This window comes from Ranitomeya variabilis, chromosome 1 (genome assembly GCF_051348905.1).
Source record: "Ranitomeya variabilis isolate aRanVar5 chromosome 1, aRanVar5.hap1, whole genome shotgun sequence".
NCBI classification, from domain to species: domain Eukaryota; kingdom Metazoa; phylum Chordata; class Amphibia; order Anura; family Dendrobatidae; genus Ranitomeya; species Ranitomeya variabilis.
In genome coordinates, this window is record NC_135232.1 from 743,162,655 (window position 1) to 743,183,497 (window position 20,843).

The 20,843-nt window shown below is 42.2% G+C and overlaps 1 protein-coding gene across 10 annotated transcripts in view; it reads left to right on the plus strand.

Moving 5' to 3' along the window:
- Positions 1-20,843, plus strand: part of EVL (Enah/Vasp-like) — a 164,263-nt gene that overhangs the window by 137,911 nt on the left and 5,509 nt on the right. For all 10 annotated transcript variants that reach the window (XM_077269451.1, XM_077269492.1, XM_077269476.1 and 7 more), the window contains 4 exons: positions 3,716-3,776; positions 3,929-3,989; positions 16,735-16,801; positions 20,726-20,792. In XM_077269451.1, the coding sequence (XP_077125566.1) occupies positions 3,716-3,776; positions 3,929-3,989; positions 16,735-16,801; positions 20,726-20,792 (256 nt within the window). The remainder of the gene's footprint in view (positions 1-3,715; positions 3,777-3,928; positions 3,990-16,734; positions 16,802-20,725; positions 20,793-20,843) is intronic.

The following is a 20,843-nucleotide window of genomic DNA, read 5'->3' on the forward strand; positions in this document are numbered from 1 at the left end:
CAGTATTATAGTAGTTATCTTCTTGCACATAGGGACAGTATTATAGCAGTTATATTCTTGTACATGGGGGCAGTATTATAGTAGTTATATTCTTGTACATAGGGACAGTATTATAGCAGTTATATTCTTGTACATAGGAGCTGTATTTTAGTGTTATATTCTTGTACATGGGAGCAGTATTATAGTAGTTATATTATTGTACATAGGGGGCAGAATTATAGTAGTTATGTTCTTGTACATAGTGGGCTGTATTATGGTAGTTATATTCCTGTATATAGAAACAGTATTATAGTAGTTATATTCCTGTACATATAGGGAGCAGTATTATAGTAGTTATATTCCTGTACATAGTGAGCAGTATTATAGTAGTTATATTCTTTTATATAGAAGCAGTATTATAGTAGTTATATTCTTGTACATAGGAGCAGTATTATAGTAGTTATATTCTTGTAAATAGGGGCAGTATTATGGTAGGTATATTCATGTACATAGGAGCAGTATTATAGTAGTTATATTCTTGTACATAGTGAGCTGTATTATGGTAGTTATATTCCTGTATATAGAAGCAGTATTATAGTAGTTATATTCTTGTACATAGTGAGCAGTATTTTAGTAGTTATATTCTTGTACATAGAAGCAGTATTATAGTAGTTATCTTCTTGCACATAGGGACAGTATTATAGTAAATATATTCTTGTACATGGGGCAGTATTATAGTAGTTATATTCTTGTACATAGGGACAGTATTATAGCAGTTATATTCTTGTACATAGGAATTGTATTTTAGTGTTATATTCTTGTACATGGGAGCAGTATTATAGTAGTTATATTATTGTATAAAGGGGCAGAATTATATTAGTTATATTCTTGTACATAGGAGCAGTATTATGGTAGTTATATTCTTGTACATAGGGGCAGTATTTTAGTAGTTATCTTCTTGCACATAGGGGGCAGAATTATAGTAGTTATATTCTTGTACATGGGGCAGTATTATAGTAGTTATATTCTTGTACATAGGAGCAGTATTATAGTAGTTATATTCTTGTACATAGTGGGCTGTATTATGGTAGTTATATTCCTGTATATAGAAGCAGTATTATAGTAGTTATATTCCTGTACATATAGGGAGCAGTATTATAGTAGTTATATTCTTGTACATAGGAGCAGTATTATAGTAGTTATATTCTTGTAAATAGGGCAGTATTATGGTAGGTATATTCTTGTACATAGGAGCAGTATTATGGTAGTTATATTCTTGTACATAGGAGCAGTATTATAGTAGTTATCTTCTTGCACATAGGGGGCAGTATTATAGTAGTTATATTCTTGTAAATAGGGGCAGTATTATGGTAGGTATATTCTTGTACATAGGAGCAGTATTATAGTAGTTATATTCTTGTACATAGTGGGCTGTATTATGGTAGTTATATTCTTGTATATAGAAGCAGTATTATAGTAGTTATATTCCTGTACTTATAGGACGCAGTATTATAGTAGTTATATTCTTGTACATAGTGAGCAGTATTATAGTAGTTATATACTTGTACATAGGAGCAGTATTTTAGTAGTTATATTCTTGTACATAGGAGCAGTATTATAGTAGTTATCTTCTTGCACATAGGGACAGTATTATAGTACGGTAGTTATATTCTTGTACATGGGGCAGTATTATAGTAGTTATGTTCTTGTACATAGTGGGCTGTATTATGGTAGTTATATTCTTGTATATAGAAGCAGTATTATAGTAGTTATATTCCTGTACATATAGGGAGCAGTATTATAGTAGTTATATTCCTGTGCATAGTGAGCAGTATTATAGTAGTTATATTCTTGCACATAGGGAGCAGTATTATAGTAGTTTTATTCTTGTACATAGGGGCAGTATTATAGTAGTTATATTCTTGCACATAGGAGCAGTATTATAGTAGTTATCTTCTTGAACATAGGAGCAGTATTATAGTAGTTATATTCTTGTGCATGGGGCAGTATTATAGCAGTTATATTCTTGTACATAGGAGCTGTATTTTAGTGTTATATTCTTGTACATAGGAGCAGTATTATAGTAGTTATATTCTTATACATAGGAGCAGTATTATGGTAGTTATATTCTTGTACATAGGGGCAGTATTATAGTAGTTATCTTCTTGCACATAGGGGGCAGAATTATAGTACCGTATTTTCCGGCGTACAAGACGACTTTTTAACCCCTAAAAATTGTCCTAAAAGTCGGGGGTCGTCTTATACGCCGGGTACGCGTGTGCAGGGAGCGATCCTGGATGGTTCCCAGGGACTGAAGGAGAGGAAACTCTCCTTCAGGCCCTGGGATCCGTATTCATGTAAAAAATAAAGAATAAAAATAAAAAATATGGATATACTCACCCCTCCGAGAAGCCTGGCTGTCACCGCTGCAAGCGTCTGCCTCCATTCCTAATTGCAGAGCGAGAAACGGAGAAAGACCTTCGATGACGTCGCGGTCAGGTGACCGGTCACATGAGCGGTCACGGACCAATCACAAGACAGTGACGTCATCGAAGGTCTTTCTCGCTCTACAATTCTTAGGAACGGAGGGAGATGCTTGCAGCGGTGACAGCCAGGCTTCTCGGAGGGGTGAGTATATCCATATTTTTTATTTTTATTCTTTATTTTTTACATGACTATGGATCCCAGGACCTGAAGGAGAGTCTCCTCTCCTTCAGACCCTGGGAACCACACGCTGTATAACATGACCCCCGTCTTATACAGCGGGCATATCCCAAATTCCATATTTTATATGGAAAAGTTGGGGGTCGTCTTATACGCTCAGTCGTCTTATACACCAGAAAATACGGTAGTTATTTTCTTGTACATGGGGCAGTATTATAGTAGTTATATTCTTGTACATGGGGCAGTATTATAGCAGTTATATTCCTGTACATAGGAGCAGTATTATAGTAGTTATGTTCTTGTACATAGTGGGCTGTATTATGGTAGTTATATTCTTGTATATAGAAGCAGTATTATAGTAGTTATATTCCTGTACATATAGGGAGCAGTATTATAGTAGTTATATTCTTGTACATAGGAGCAGTATTATAGTAGTTACTGTATATTCTTGCACATAGGAGCAGTATTATAGTAGTTATATTCTTGTACATAGGAGCAGTATTATAGTAGTTATCTTCTTGCACATAGGGACAGTATTATGGCAGTTATATTCTTGTACATGGGGGCAGTATTATAGTAGTTATATTCTTGTACATAGGGACAGTATTATAGCAGTTATATTCTTGTACATAGGAGCAGTATTATAGTAGTTATATTATTGTATATAGGGGCAGAATTATATTAGTTATATTCTTTTATATAGAAGCAGTATTATAGTAGTTATATTCTTGTACAGAGGAGCAGTATTTTAGTAGTTATATTCTTGTACATAGGAGCGGTATTATGGTTGTTTTATTCTTGTACATAGGGGCAGTATTATAGTAGTTATCTTCTTGCACATAGGGGGCAGAATTATAGTAGTTATATTCTTGTACATAGGGGCAATATTATAGTAGTTATATTCTTGTACATGGGGGCAGTATTATAGTAGTTATATTCTTGTACATGGGGGCAGTATTATAGTAGTTATATTCTTGTACATAGGAGCAGTATTATAGTTGCTTGATTCTTGTACATAGGGGCAGTATTATGGTAGTAATATTCCTTAAGCAACAATATTTGTGTGTTGCAGAAGAAAAGCAGCATCACAGACAGAAAAGCCTGGGGACAAAAAAGAAGATGAATGCCAAAACGTGAGTGTCTATAAATCCTTCGTACCTCCCAATTACACTATCTATATTTCACTATGTAATGCCAGTATATAAAATTATCCCAGTTACATCTTACAGCCTGATATTCTGCTGTGAGAATTGTTTTTTTAATCATTATGATCCTTTATATTTAGGAAGATGCCAGTCTCTCATCTTCTCCCAACACGCGGGGTCCCACACCTCAGAACTCTGCAGGTATACAACCACTATTATGTATATACATATATGGGATCCTCACACTCTTCCCCCTAACACCAGCTCCGTATGGTCCTGACCCATGGAAATATTATTTTCATAAGTAATTTAGGTCTGGTTCTCTGTTTTTGGCAGCTGTTAGCACCATCATTACATAGCCAGTGTCTTAATTCTATGCTTGTTAATTTCACCATAGTTTCTCATATCTTGTCAGTGGTGGGACCTCTGATTTTTTGATTCAGAGTTTCAAATCTCCTGCTATAGGCATAAATATAATGGGGAACCAGCATTTTATTTATTTTATTTAAAAAAAAAAAATCATATCAGTAGTACACATGAAAACATTCAACTTTGGAATATATCTTATGACAACTTTGCTTCCTTCTCCTCTTGGCTTGATCTTTAATTCTCAATTTATGTGCAAAAATCTGTATTCAGTGATGACAGAATACCATATTACTGAGATAGGAGATTGCAGTTGGTGCTTATAAAATTCCATGTAGAAGGAAGCAGTGAGGAGCTAGAGCAGGGTTGGGTAACCTCAGGCCCCAGGGCCATTTATCAGGCCCCCGGGCAGATTCTCAGGGACCGCATTCTTGGGCAGGGAGGTGTATTTTGATTACAACCAGCTCATTAATTTCTTTTTGCTCTGTTCGCGCACACATGCAGTGCTCACTACTGAACACTGAAGGGCATGCAATGAAAGATTACATCCTGACACCAGTGCCAGAGTCAGGATGTACTTTGTGGGAGGAGTTTGTACAGCCCCCAAAGGATGGTATAAATATCAAATTGCCCTTGGCAGAAAAAAAGATTCCCCACCCCTGAGCTAGAGGAACACATACAATTTGCGTTAAGTTGTCCTGAAACAACAGTTCTCCATAGAACTTTAAGCACCAACTGCCATCCCCTATCCCAAGACTTTCCCATTACTGAGGTAAGATTCTATCAGTAGCAGCTGTCGTCTTTTATCTAGATAGAAGGGGGAGGAGGAGCTCTGTCTAGCTCCTCCCTGTTCCATCCACATACAATTGTATTCGTAACAACTGTCATTTCTCTCAGTAATGGGTGTCTTCACGGAGTACTGATTTTACCTCAGAAGTGAGAATTTTGTTCATGACTGATCAGTTCTGACAGGGAAAGAAGCAGATTTCTCTATTAAAATATGTTACAAAGTTGCTTATTTTCACATGTATTATTGATTTATTAAATAAAAATTAAAACAACGGTTACTTTTTAACCCCTTTATGTCTTTAGACGTATTCATACCTCCAGATCGCCTGGTACTTACAGACCTTGGACGTATGGATACATCATGGTGATAGATTTTGCACACACAGAGGCCATGCGTGCTCGATCATTCTCCGGGTGTCACTTGATTCTCACAGTGACACCTGGCACTCAGTAAAGGAGCGCTGCCCGCACCGCTCCAGGCACTTTAAACCCCTAAATACTGTGATTGCTATCGATTGCAGAATTCAGCATGCAGACAGAGGGAGGGAGCCCCCTCTGCTATCCAATCAGCACCCCCATGTCATCATTGTGAGGGGTTGATCGTCGCTATGGTCATGACAACATCTGGATCACCAGAGCTAGCAAACTTGCTAGATGTTGCTCAGAGCATGTTATATAGCAAGTCTGCTTTGCTATGCTTTACATGTGATGAGACTGCAAAAAAGTGAAAGTCCCATAGTTGGGAAAAGGTGAAAAAAAAAGTGGGGAAAAAATTGTAAAAATATAAAAAAAATGACAAAATAATTTTAAAAAAATGTATTTCACCCATAAACAAATATTTTTATGAAAAAAAATAAAAACAAAAAGTACACATTTGTCATCGCCGTGTCCAGAACGACCCGACCTATAAAACTTTCTCTAGTTAATCCCTTTAGTGAACACACACACACAAAAAACGCAAAAACAAATGCTTTATCATGTCGCCGCACAAAAAGTGGAATAAAACACGATCAAAAAGATGAAAGTAAATAAAAATGGTACCGCTGAAAACATTATCTTGTCCTGTAAAAAAACAAGCCACCATGCAGCTCTATCAGCAGAAAAATAAAGTTATAGCTCTCAGAATAAAGCGATACAAAAATAATTATTTTTTTCTTAGAATAAAGATGTCTTATCAATTTTACCACACAAGGAACGACATGAAAAAATATAAATTCCTGAATTGCTGGTTTTTGTTTATTATGTCTCCTAAAAATCAGAATTTAAAAGCCATGAAAAAATGTCATGTGTCCGAAAATGGTACCAATAAAAAAGTCAACTCGTCCTACAAAAACAAGCCATAATATGACTGTTTAACAAAATATGGAACAAATTATAGCTCAAAATATGGCGATACCAAAATTAGTTTTTGCAATAAAGAGAGTCTTTAGTGTGCGACAGCCGCCAAACATAAAAATCGAATATAAATCTGGAATCACACCAATCTGAATAATAAAGTCCCCTAATCACTTTTATCACACGAGGAACGGCATAAAAAAATAAATAAAACCAATTCTTCATGGAAATTAAAAAAGAAAATATGGAGCGCACTTACCCAGGTAAATCAGTCACCACTTTATTAGGACATCATACAAAACACAGCGGGGAGGGATGTGAACAAATACGGACAACGGCCGTTTCGTGCGTCAAGGCACTTCAACGGGTCCTGGGGCTGAGTGATCACCGGGAGGATTTTATAGCCCAATGCAGGCCACATACTCCTCCCCTCACCCAGCGTCACGGTGGGTGCAACCACCGCACATCAGAACATGAAATCTAGTGAAAATAAAACCACATATAAGATTAAAAACATTCTCTATGAGATAAGCCTAAGACAACATCAAACATAATTTACAATTAGCAACTTACAGGAAGACCGACATATCAATTTTCTCGTTTAAACCAAGGGGCCCTAACGCGCCTGCGCGGAGTATCCACCTAGCTTCCCTGCGCAGAAGGAGTTGGTGCAGATCCCCACCTCCCTCCGGTAAGGAGACTTTTTCTAATCCCACAAAGCGGAGCGTCTGGACGTTGCCAGCATGGTGAGTTTTGACATGTTCAATTAATCTGGGAACACCCTTGCCCGTCCTCACGGACCCGAAGTGCTCCCTGACTCTTACGAATAAAGGCCGGATTGTTTTGCCAATGTAAAAAAATTCACACGGGCAAAAGATGACATATACAGTATACAGGGTTCTGCAAGATATAAAATCTCGTACCGTGTGCTGTATTTGACCAACTCTGACCTTATTGCCCGTGAGATGATACACACAGAAGTTACACCGTCCACATTTAAAATTACCTTTAGGGATATTGTCGGTCAACCAGTTTTCTCGATCGGAAACAAATCGATTACGGACCAGACAATCCCTGATATTTTTGCTACGTCGACTGGCAAATAAAGGACCCCTAGCTACCATTTCTTTCAGATCACCGTCCTGTCTGAGGATTTGCCAATTCTTGCGAATAGCAGCTCTGATTTGACTGTCAAGCGGTCCAAATTTAAAACAAAACGTGAATTTCTTCTCCTGTTTTTTTCTCTTCATCGATTGTAGATCTACCGCAACTGCTTTATCATGGGCACAATTCAATACCGCCTGTGGATACCCCCGTTTTCGGAATCTGTCAAATAACTCGATTGATTGCTGCTCGAACCCTGTAGGATCACTATTAATTCTTTTAACCCTAAGAAACTGGCTATAGGGTAAAGATCGTTTGGTGTACAGGGGGTGGGCACTATCAAAATGTAATAGGGAATTTGATGCAGAAGGTTTACGGTACAAGTCTGGTGAGATGCCTTGCCATGTGGGCCCCCTGGGCTTTTTTGTCACGGAGGACCCACTCGGCGATGTACAGGAGGAGGCGCAGCTACTTCTTGATTTGACCAATTCATGTTCTACCCCCGTCGGAGGACGGGACCTACCGACATTACCCTTTATTGGGGGAGTTAAGTCGATGTATATGCCGCCGATATCCCCTGGGAACCCTGTAGACATCTTTGAAATCCAGGTGTTAAAAGACGTGGAAGCGTTAATATATAAACAGCCTCCTGAGAATTTACGGTTAAAAGAAATGGGGGCGTTAAAAGAAATACAGGGGTGGTCTGATACTATTGTGCGTGGGGCCGATAAAGGAGGAAACACGGTGTTGCTACCTAGGGAATACTATGAGAAAGAGGCATTGAGTCAGTTGTCAGATGAGAGCACATATATGAAATTAAAAGGGGACCCCACCATCAAATTTAAGAACATATTGCGTTCCCTCCTAAGGAAATATGTGGAAAAAAGGGTTCTTTCTCAAAAACAAGCGGAAAAGTTGTTACCAGAATTCCCTAGAAAGCCCCACTGGTATCATATACCAAAACTACACAAATCCTTGGTAGCCCCCCCAGGATGCCCGATAGTGTCGGGGGTGGGTTCTTTAACGGAGCCCTTATCTTCCTATATCGATTGGTTGTTGCGCCCTCTATTACAAGATATTCCGTCTTACGTTAAGGACACGGGGGATTTTTTGAAAACAATAAGAGACTTTGAGTGGCAGGATACCTTCTCCCTTATCTCTATAGACATCGAAAGTCTGTATACTAGAATCCCACAAAAATTGGGGGTGGACACGATCAGAAAGATTTTGGAGTACACTCCCACTGGGGTTGACACCATTAATTTCATTTGTCATGGCCTCTCTTTTATTTTGGAACACAATGGCTTTCAATTTGATAATCTTTGGTACATGCAGACGGTGGATACCGCGATGGGTGCCCCCGTCGCATGCACCCTGGCCAATCTTTTTCTTGCTAGGCTTGAGGAGGAATACATTTACTCCTCAAATAATCAGTTTCTAAAGCATATAAAACTTTATGCGAGGTATGTGGACGACATGTTCATGGTGTGGGATGGGCACCAGGATACTTTCACCGATTTTGTGAGGTACCTGGGGACGTCCAACACCATGAACATGGGGTTCACCTCACTTTTTGGAGGTTCTAGTTTGGTGTTTCTTGACGTGAAGCTGCAAGTATGGGAGGGTAAGATATGTACAGAAGTGTACCGTAAACCTTCTGCATCAAATTCCCTATTACATTTTGATAGTGCCCACCCCCTGTACACCAAACGATCTTTACCCTATAGCCAGTTTCTTAGGGTTAAAAGAATTAATAGTGATCCTACAGGGTTCGAGCAGCAATCAATCGAGTTATTTGACAGATTCCGAAAACGGGGGTATCCACAGGCGGTATTGAATTGTGCCCATGATAAAGCAGTTGCGGTAGATCTACAATCGATGAAGAGAAAAAAACAGGAGAAGAAATTCACGTTTTGTTTTAAATTTGGACCGCTTGACAGTCAAATCAGAGCTGCGATTCGCAAGAATTGGCAAATCCTCAGACAGGACGGTGATCTGAAAGAAATGGTAGATAGGGGTCCTTTATTTGCCAGTCGACGTAGCAAAAATATCAGGGATTGTCTGGTCCGTAATCGGTTTGTTTCCGATCGAGAAAATTGGTTGACCGACAATATCCCTAAAGGTAATTTTAAATGTGGACGGTGTAACTTCTGTGTGTATCATCTCACGGGCAATAAGGTCAGAGTTGGTCAAATACAGCACACGGTACGAGATTTTATATCTTGCAGAACCCTGTATACTGTATATGTCATCTTTTGCCCGTGTGGATTTTTTTACATTGGCAAAACAATCCGGCCTTTTAAACCAAATATTTTTTATTATACAAAAGATATACAACAATATCCATTCAGATAACAATATACATCAATATTTTGATTTTTACAAGAAACAAACCCCCTCGCTTCCCTCCCTCCCCCCTTAACGACCAACTCCAATCATACAATTCTCTTGGAAAGAAAATATTAAGCAGCACATACATATTTATTATTAGCATCATTTTACCACCGCCGTTCAGTTATTCCCATCCAGCCATGGCTGCCACAGCTTTTGAAAAAATCCCATCCTATTCCTCTTATTATATATGCTTCTCTCGAGCTGGACAATAAGATTCACTTGTGCGATAAACTCCCGTCTAGTAGGAGGTTCCTCCCTAATCCAATACCTTGTGATCACCTTTCTTGCAATGAATAATAATCTAGCAATTGCCATTTTGGCAGTTTCGTCGGTCAGGATTTCCTCCATGTACCCAAGTACACACACCACCGGATCCCTAGGAATCGTACACCCATAAATCACCCCTATCCGGTTCAGCACTACAACCCAGTATGCGAACAATCTGGGACACAGCCACAACATGTGCAGTATACCAGCCTGAGACTGGGAACACCTGGGGCACCCAGAATCGTCTCTCAGCCCGGCTTTAAACAGCATGTCAGGTGTCCTGTAGGCCCTATTTATCACATAAAATTGCGACAGTCTCCCAGGCTCACTCATTGACAACTTAGATATGTATTCCAGTATGGACTCCCACCTATCATCGTAACAATCCGGCCTTTATTCGTAAGAGTCAGGGAGCACTTCGGGTCCGTGAGGACGGGCAAGGGTGTTCCCAGATTAATTGAACATGTCAAAACTCACCATGCTGGCAACGTCCAGACGCTCCGCTTTGCGGGATTAGAAAAAGTCTCCTTACCGGAGGGAGGTGGGGATCTGCACCAACTCCTTCTGCGCAGGGAAGCTAGGTGGATACTCCGTGCAGGCGCGTTAGGGCCCCTTGGTTTAAACGAGAAAATTGATATGTCGGTCTTCCTGTAAGTTGCTAATTGTAAATTATGTTTGATGTTGTCTTAGGCTTATCTCATAGAGAATGTTTTTAATCTTATATGTGGTTTTATTTTCACTAGATTTCATGTTCTGATGTGCGGTGGTTGCACCCACCGTGACGCTGGGTGAGGGGAGGAGTATGTGGCCTGCATTGGGCTATAAAATCCTCCCGGTGATCACTCAGCCCCAGGACCCGTTGAAGTGCCTTGACGCACGAAACGGCCGTTGTCCGTATTTGTTCACATCCCTCCCTGCTGTGTTTTGTATGATGTCCTAATAAAGTGGTGACTGATTTACCTGGGTACGTGTGCTCCATATTTTCTTTTTTTGTTTCCATGGACATTGCATTTGTTTTTCTGGACGCAGCACCCCATTGGTAAAATAGAGGATTCTTTTGGCCACAGTATAGCACAAAAAGGTTGTGGTTTGGTGTTTGGCGTTTTTTGGGGTCAGCCTTTTACAGCAGTGCGGAGGTGCATTTTCTGTAGTTTATATAAAACCAATTCTTTACCTGCTGTTGATTTGTTCATTCTTCTCCCAAAGATCACAGTAAGACTCAGTGCACATTTATCCTGCACTCTGCGCTGAGTGCTTACACTGGGGTGGTTTCCATGTAAATCTCTGAAATGCGAGATTCAGACGGAACCACTGGCGGAACATTCCCTATAATAATGTAGATAGAGACACTGTGGACGCTGTCCGGCCTATGATCCAGCGGTGTCAGTCTTTTTAGGCATGTATAAAAGCGCAGTCTGCCACAGTTTTGTGTACTTCTGAAAAAAAGGACACTGCTAAACTGAGGTAACTCTGCTGCCTCATTATAGCGATTGGATCCTTTGGGGGTTTCATCTGAATCACGTCACTCAGAGATTTAGATGGAAACCCCAAAGGGAGAGCTCATTGTAGAGCGCAGGATAAATGTGATCCAAAATGTTGTGTAAAATGTTGCCAATAAAAGCATCAACACAATCCACAAAAAAAGTCCCCACTCAAGTCCATCATCAGTCATTGGAAATATAGGGGGCTTCCATGTTACTGGTAGCACAAAGGCTCTGGAAAAGTGAAATGGCTGCTCGCCTCACCCCTTCCCCAAAATAAATTCTGTATATTCTGCACTCCCCAATCCAAATGCCCCCCTCCCTTCTGAGCCCTAGTGTGCCTAAAACAAATTTAGCGTACATATATTTGGAATTTCTGTAGCAATGACAGCCGCCTAATTTACGGGTGCGTGTCTCCAGAAGCATGAGCTGGCCAAAATGCAATGGTCATTACAACATACTGGTCACTACAATGAACTGGTCACTACGGCAGTTTGCAATTGTCACTCAGTAACATCCACAGCTGCTTGTTTCTGGAAAACACACATGGAGTCAAAATCGTCACTACACCTGTAGATAAATTTCCATAGGTATATAATTTTCAAAATGGGGTCACTTGAGGGAGGGGATTCTGGTCTTCTAGCACTTAGGGGCTGTGTATATGAAGTACGCAAACTATTCTAGCAAAATCTGCTCTCCAGGAGGCAAATAGTGCTCCGTCCCTCCTGAGTCTTGCCGTATGGCTAAGCATTCCTTTACAGCCACATATAGGGTATTTCCACGTTCAGACAAAATTGTGGGACCAATTGTAGATCCATTTTTACCCATTTCCCAGTTTAAAATTGTAAAATCTTGGGCCAAAACAGAGTTTTGCTGGTAAAAATGTAATTATTTTCTTCACTGCTCAATGGTATAAACTTCTGTGTAAATATGATCACTGCACCCCTAGATGAAACAATTGAGAGGTATAGTTTGTAAAATGGTGTTTTGTGGGGGGTTCTGCTGTTCTGGCACCTCAAAGGCTCTGCCAGCATAACATGGCACACTCAAACCAGTCCAGGAAAATCTGAACTCCAATATGGCGCCTCTTCCCTTCTGAGCTTTGCACTGTGCGCAAAAGTAGCTTTCATCCACCTATAGAGTATCGCTGAACTCAGGAGAAATTGGGCAACAAATTGTATCATGCTAAAAAACATTTTTTGTGGGAAAAACATGATTTTTTTTTATTTTCATGGTTCAATGTTATAAACTTCTGAGAAGCACCTGGGGGTTCAAGGTGCTCACCATACATATAAGTTCCCTGAGCGGTCTAATTTTCAAAATGGTGTCACTTGTGGGGGAATTTCAACTGTTTCCCTTCAGAGCCCTGCCATGCGCCTAAACAGTATTTTTCCCTCACATATGGGGTATTGGCATGCTCAGGAGAAATTACACAACACATTTTGGAGTCCATTTGGTCATGTTACCCTTGTGAAAAAAAAAAAAAAAAATTGGGTCTAAAGTAAAATTTTTGTAAACAAAAATGTAAGTGTTAATTTTTTCCTTCCACATTCTAAAAATTCCTGTGAAGCATCGGAAGGGTTAACAGGCTTATTGAATGAGGTGTTGAGCACCTTAAGGGGTGCAGTTTTTAGAATGGTGTCACTTTGGGGTATTGTTTGTCATATAGGCCCTTCAAAGTCACTTCAAATGTGAGATTGTCCATAAAAAAAAATGGTTTAGTAACGAAAAAAATCGTTGGTCAACTTTTAACCCTTATAAATTCCTATAAAAAAATATTGTTTTAAAAAAATTGCTACTGTAAAGTAGACATGTGGGAAATGTTATTAACTATGTTTTGTGACAAAACGTTCTGATGTAGGGCAAAAAAATGTAAAAGTTTTTGCAAGTTTTTTTTTTCTCACAAACGCAAGTCATATCGAAGAACTTACTAGAAAAAACTATCATGAAGTACAATATGTCACTAAAAACTCACAGAATCAATGGGATCTGTTGAAGCATTCCAGAGTTATTACCACATAAAACTGATACTGGTCAGAATTGTAAAATTTGGCCTGGTTATGAAAGTGCAAACAGCTTTGGGGGTAAAGGGGTTAAATTCTAGTATTATCTTTCTGCAGCTAATACTAGAGGGACCTAATTGCATTCTGCTCATATAGTGATCTCAGTTATAAAACTGTATGCAGTGAACTCCCTCTAGGGGTGGTTGGAGCAATGTTAGAAAAACAAATCTCTGACTGCTACAAAAACATTCAGTTATTACTAGAGATGGACGGACACCTGGATGTTCGGGTCTGACCGAATAGTTACAAAAAGTTTGAGTACCAGAACAGTACCCAAACCCCTTTCATTTGAATGGGGGGGGGGCTGAACATTCAGTGTTTGCCACGCTGTCATGTGCACACCACTTCTGATCAGCAGTGAAATCATCCCCGCCAGTCAGAGAGCCACGGTTCCCACGCTGTCAAAAGACAGCGTGAGTGCTCAGCTGTGATTGGAGGTATAAAGTTTACCTCCGGTCACTGGTGTCAGCGGATGGGACTACAGCTCCCATCATCCGACATCTGCTGCCCCTAATAACAGCAAAAGCAAGAGCGACTGATGGGTGTATTAGTTAGCCTGCTCCTGCGTTGTAAAATAATTAAAAAAATAAACCGGCATGGGTTCCCCTGTATTTTCTATAACCAGCCAGGCAAAACTCACAGCTGGGGGCTGCAACCCTCAGCTGTCAGCTTTAACAAGGCTTGTTATCAAGAATAGAGGGGTCCCCACTCTGGGCATGGGCCCCCCATTTTTGACAACCAGCCTTGGAGAAGCAGACAGCTGGGGCCTGGTATTCTCAAGCTGGTAAGGGGCTATGGATATTGGCCCCCACCCCAGCCTGAAAAAAGCAGCCCGCAGCCACCCAGAGAAGGCACATTTATTAAATGCGCCAATTCTGGTGCATTACCCAGCTCTTTCCACTTTCCCTGTAGCGGTGGCAAGTGGGGTTAATATTTGTGGGGTTGATGTCATCTTTGTATTGTCAGGTGACATCAAGCCCACAGATTACTAATGGAGAGGTGTCTGAGACACCTATCCATTACTAATCCTATAGTAATATATAGTAAATAAAGACACAGCAAGAATAAAGTCCTTTATTAGAAATAAGAGTAAACACAGTTTTACTTTTTTATTTAGAAATAAACACAGTTATACTCACCTAACGCCTATTCCACTGAAGTACTCGTTCTCCTGTAATAAAACAAAAATAAAAAACAACAATATCCCTCACCTATCCTTCGTTCTGTCCCACGCCGTAATCCATGTCTGGATAAATAGTTTTCAACCTGGACGGTGCAAGATGTGACTGTTCAGGCTGAGAACCACTGGTGACTGAAACGCTGCGAGCGCAGCTTCAGTGACCAGCAGTGACATCATCGAGGTTACCTCCTGTCACTGAGGCTGCGTTCCATGCCGCTCAGAACTGCCGTGACTTCGGTGAATTTTTCTCACGTTGCTAGCGGAGATCTCCCCGAGGTCACGGCAGTTCATCCTCGCAGGGAAAGCAACCTCAGTGACCGGAGCTAACCTCAAAGATGTCACCGCCGGCCACTGACGCTGCACTCGCAGCAGCTCAGTCACCAGTGGTTCTCAGCCTGGATGGTCGCATCCTGGAACCCTTCAGATTGAAAACTGTTTATCCCCCAGACATGGATTACGACGTGGGACAGACTGACGGACAGGTGAGGGATATTGTTGTTTAATATTTTTGTTTTATTATAGGAGAATGAGGGCTTCGGTGGAATAGGCGTTAGTTGAGTATACCTGTGTTTGTCATTTTTAAATAAAGTAGTAAAACTGTGTTTAGTCTTATTTCTAATAAAGGACTTTATTCTTGCTGTGTCTTAATTTTACCATACAACTATAGGATTAGTAATGATAGACATCTGAGACGCCTCTCCATTACTAAGCCGTGGGCTTGATGTTACCAGACAATATAAAGGTGACATCAACCCCATAAATATTAACCCCACTTGCCACCGCTACAGGGCAATTGGGAAGAGGCGGGCAAAGCACCAGAATTGGCACATCTAATAGTTTTGCCTTTTCTGGGCAGCTGCGGGCTGCTATTTTTAGGCTGGGAGGCAATATCCATGTCCCCTTCCCAGCCTGAGAATACCAGCCCCCAGCTGTCTGCTTTAGCAAGGCTGGTTGTCAAAAATGGGGGGACCCGATGCCGTTTTTTTAAAAGATTATTTATTTAAACAATTTAAAAAAACAGCATGGGGATCCCTCTATTCTTGATAACCAGCCTTGTTGAAGCTGACAGCTGAGGGTTGCAGACCTCAGCTGTGAGTTTTGCCTGGCTGGTTATCAAAAATACAGCGAACCCACACTGGTTTATAATTTTAATTATTTATTTACAGTGCAGGAGCCGGCTAATGAATACACCAATCGGCCGCTCCTGCTCTCGCTGTTATTAGCAACAGCAGGTAACGGATGATGGGAGCTGTAGTCCCATCCGCTGACCCCAGTGACCGGAGGTAAACTTTATACCTCCAATCACAGCTGAGCGCTTACAGCGTGGGAACCGCTGCTCTTTGATCGGTGGGGATATTTTCACCACCGATCAGAAGTGGTGTCCTGGTTTAGTCCATGTTCGGTGTTCGTGCCCGAAAAGTAGGTGTTCGGTGCGGATGTCAAACTTGACTGTTCGGGTTCGCCCATCTCTAGATTACCTTAGGCCGAAGTCATCCTACCGTACAACACCGCAGAGTGCTATGTGATAAAACATCGCATAGCACTTGGCCCAGTGTTACTCTATGGAGCAGCTCAGATCTGCGATTATTTTCTCTTGGCTCACTCGCACCCACATAAATCTATGGGTGTGAGTGACAACGCACAGCACTTGCATATCACCCAAGTACAGTGCGATATACGCCGACAGCAGAGGGGACTGAGAAATTAATTTCTCCGCCTCCTCTGTAGCTGTGCTCTGATTCTCTCTGTATGAGAGGTTTGGAGGACAGTAGAATGAGAATATAATAGGGTCATTAGAATATCGCATCGGATACCATATGATGGTGTGACTCCAGCCTTACACAGATTCTTGTACCTATAAATGATAAGGAGGTAATTGGAGGAGATCCACTTTAAAGCCTCCACTAAATGGACAGATATTCTAACATTGCCTGTCTCAGTTATCTAATACTGGTATCTTATTACAGACTTGGGTAAAAAACCATGGGAAAGAAGTAATTCAGTGGAAAAGCCTGTGCCCTCATTACTGTCCAGGTGAGTGCTCACCCCAGCCGGAGTCTCAGAACTCGGACTGTATCCTGTAGTGCTCGCTATTGCTGTGCCCTCATGCCATTGTCATAGAACTCCACTAGTGGTGAAGAGCCTCGAAGCTAAGAGCCCCATCAATGTCAGCCAACCTCTAGATACCAACCCCAACTACAGCTATGTCACCATCATCTTGTGCTGTGCCGACTCTCACCTTCACCTGTCTGTGCTACATATGTCAGTGTAGTTGTCTGTGTTGTAGCATCATCGCATTTTTTGTCTTATGCGTAGTGTATTGGATAGTGTAAACCAAACCCCCAACATCAAAATATCAAAAGAAATAATCTGCAGAAAAGTCACTGTGTATATACAGTACATTACCGATCCTGTACTATACTCCAGAGCTGCACTCACTATTCTGCTGGTGCAGTCACTGTGTACATACATTACTGATCCTGCACTAATCCAGAGTTACATCATGTATTATACTCAGGAGATGCATGCACTACTGTGCTCATACAGTCACTGTTTACATACATTACACTACTGATCCTGAGTTACCTCCTGTATTATACTCCAGAGCTGCCCTCACTATTTTGCTGGTGCAGTCACTGTGTGCATACATTACATTACTGATCCCGAGCTACATCATGTATTATACTCCAGAGCTGCACTCACTATTCTGCTGGTGCAGTCACTGTGTACATACATTACATTACTGATCCTGAGTTACATCCTGTATTATACCCCAGAGCTGCACTCACTATTCTGCTGGTGCAGTCACTGTGTACATACATTACATTACTGATCCTGAGTTACATCTTGTATTATACTCCAGAGATGCACTCAGTATTCTGCTGGTGCAGTCACTGTGTACATACATTACATTACTGATCCTGAGTTACATCCTGTATTATACCCCAGAGCTGCACTCACTATTCTGCTGGTGCAGTCACTGTGTACACACATTATATTACAGATCCTGAGTTACATCCTGTATTATGCTCCAGAGCTGCACTCACTATTCTCCTGGCGCAGTCACTGTGTACATACATTACATTACTGATCCTGAGTTACATCCTGTATTATACTCCAGAGCTGCACTCACTATTCTTCTGGTGCAATCACTGTGTACATACATTACATTACTGATCCTGAGATACATCCTGTATTATACTCCAGAGCTGCACTCACTATTCTGCTGGTGCAGTCACTGTGTACATACATTACTGATCCTGAGTTACCTCCTGTATTATACTCCAGAGCTGCACTCACTATTCTGCTGGTGCAGTCACAGTGTACATATATTACATTACTGATCCTGAGTTACATCCTGTATTATACTCCAGAGCTGCACTCACTATTCTTCTCGTATAGTCACTGTGTACATGTATTTTACCGTTTAGTGACACATTCTTAATAGTGATGAGTGAATATACTCAGTACTCGAGATTTCCCGAGCATGCTCGGGTGTCCTCCGAGTATTTTTTAGTGCTCAGAGTTTTAGTTTTTAGCGCCGCAGCTGAATGATTTACATTAGCCAGCATAAGTACATGTGGGGGTTCCCTAGCAACCAGGCAACCCCCACATGTACTTATCCTCTGGGTTCTTTGGCACGCGATCTCCTGATCCGTGCGCATGGTGAGGCGATGGTAGGCGGCACAGAAGAAAAATCAGAGAGTTCAGTGAGCAAGGCCGCAGTAGGAGCACAGAGTCCAGCGGACACAGCCACAGGCCGGTCGTCAGCAGGCACCTCAAGGATGGGACTTAGAGGTGTCTCCACAGTTGTGAGCGGAGCGAAGGTCCGTACTCTATCCTGGTCACTACCCGGTGAGGAAGTCTCTGTGGGCTGAGGGGAGGATGCATTAGCAGTCTGGCTAGCTGAGGATATAGGCACAGCTAGCGGGCGTGGGCCCGTGAAGAGGGAGTTAACCGTCTTACTACTCACAAGCTTGGTCCCCGCCAAGTGTCCTGTCTTCCCGCTCAAACTGCTATTTAAGTCGGATCCGCACCCATCAGTCAAGTGCCCTGTACTGCTCCAGTCAGTAATCTCTTCCCCCTGCAACACTGGTGACAGCCCCGATGGTTCTGGCCCAGACACACAGGAGAGACCATTAACTTAGCTCTCCTCCCTACATGGTCATGGACCGTTATCGCGGGTACCATGTGGTCATGGGCAGCTATCACAGGTGCTCCTCTGTACCATGTGGTCGTGGGACACTATCACAGCTTCTCCTCTGTACCATGTGTAATGGGCCGCTATCTCAGGAGCTTCTCTGTACCATGTGATCATGGGCCGCTATCTCAGGAGCTTCTCTGTACCATGTGATCATGGGCCACTATCCGGGTGCTTCTCTGTGTACCATGTGGTCGTGGGCCGCTATCACAGGTGCTCCTCTGTACCATGTGTAATGGGCCGCTATCTCAGGAGCTTCTCTGTACCATGTGATCATGGGCCGCTATCTCAGGAGCTTCTCTGTACCATGTGATCATGGGCCACTATCCGGGTGCTTCTCTGTGTACCATGTTGTCATGGGCCACTATCACAGGTGCTCCTCTGTACCATGTGGTCATGTGCCGCTATCGCGGGTGCTCCTCTGTACCATGTGTTCATGGTCCGCTATCGCGGGTGCTCCTCTGTACCATGTGGTCATTGGAAGCCATTGCAGGTGCTCCTCTGTACCATGTGGTTGTGGGCCACTATCACAGGTGCTCCTCTGTACTATGTGGTTGTGGGCCGCTATCACAGGTGCTCCTCTGTACCATGTGGTTGGGGGCCACTATCACAGGTGCTCCTCTGTACCATGTGGTTGTGGGCCGCTATCACAGGTGCTCCTCCGTACCATGTGGTTGTGGGAAACCATTGCAGGTGCTCCTCTGTACCATGTGGTTGTGGGCCACTATCACAGGTGCTCCTCTGTACCATGTGGTTGTGGGCCGCTATCACAGGTGCTCCTCTGTACCATGTTGTCATGGGCCGCTATCACAGGTGCTCCTCTGTACTATGTGGTTGTGGGCCGCTATCACAGGTGCTCCTCTGTACCATGTGGTTGGGGGCCACTATCACAGGTGCTCCTCTGTACCATGTGGTTGTGGGCTGCTATCACAGGTGCTCCTCTGTACCATGTGGTTGGGGGCCGCTATCACAGGTGCTCCTCTGTACCATGTTGTCGTGGGCCGCTATCACAGGTGCTCCTCTGTACCATGTTGTCGTGGGCCGCTATCACAGGTGCTCCTCTGTACCATGTTGTCGTGGGCCGCTATCACAGGTGCTCCTCTGTACCATGTTGTCGTGGGCCGCTATCACAAGTGCTCCTCTGTACTATGTGGTCAGAAGTCGCTATCACAGGTGCTCCTTTGTACCATGTGGTTGTGGACGACCATCACAGGTGCTCCTCAGTACCATGTGGTCGTGGGACGCTATTGCAGATACTCTTCTATTTAGGGCCATTGCTCCCAGATGATGTACCTCCAGCCTCTACGTCTCTGTCTGCACAGTGGAAATAAGTCATAGGGGATCCCAATATCGGATACAATCCATTGTGACCTGTGGGAATGTTTTTTTTTTTCTTCCCTCTGCTGCGATCTATTCACCATTCTTGCCAGAAAACATTGGGGAATTGTGGAGCTATAAGTGGGGTGTCATGGATTTGAAAAACAGGACCGTTCTTGTTCAAGAATAGCACCATGCCAGACCACAGGCTGTATCTGGTATTGCAACTCAGCAGCATTCACTTCCATGTTGCTGAACGGTAATATAAGACAACCAATGAACATGGGGTGGCACAGTTTCTGGAGGAATGCACCCCTGCAATTTCTAATCCTGTCCCTCAGAGTACTTGATATTTTGTCTAGACCACTGGTACAAGTACTGAATAGAAGACTGATTAGACGTGTAGTACATCTGATAATTATCATTTTTAACTCTTACAGGATGAAGCCTGTAAATAGCAGCAATGACGTATCGACGGACGCCTTAGATTTTGACCGAATGAAGCAAGTGAGTACAAGCAGTGGCCGTCCTCTGTCACCTTATGTCTTCAGTTTCTCA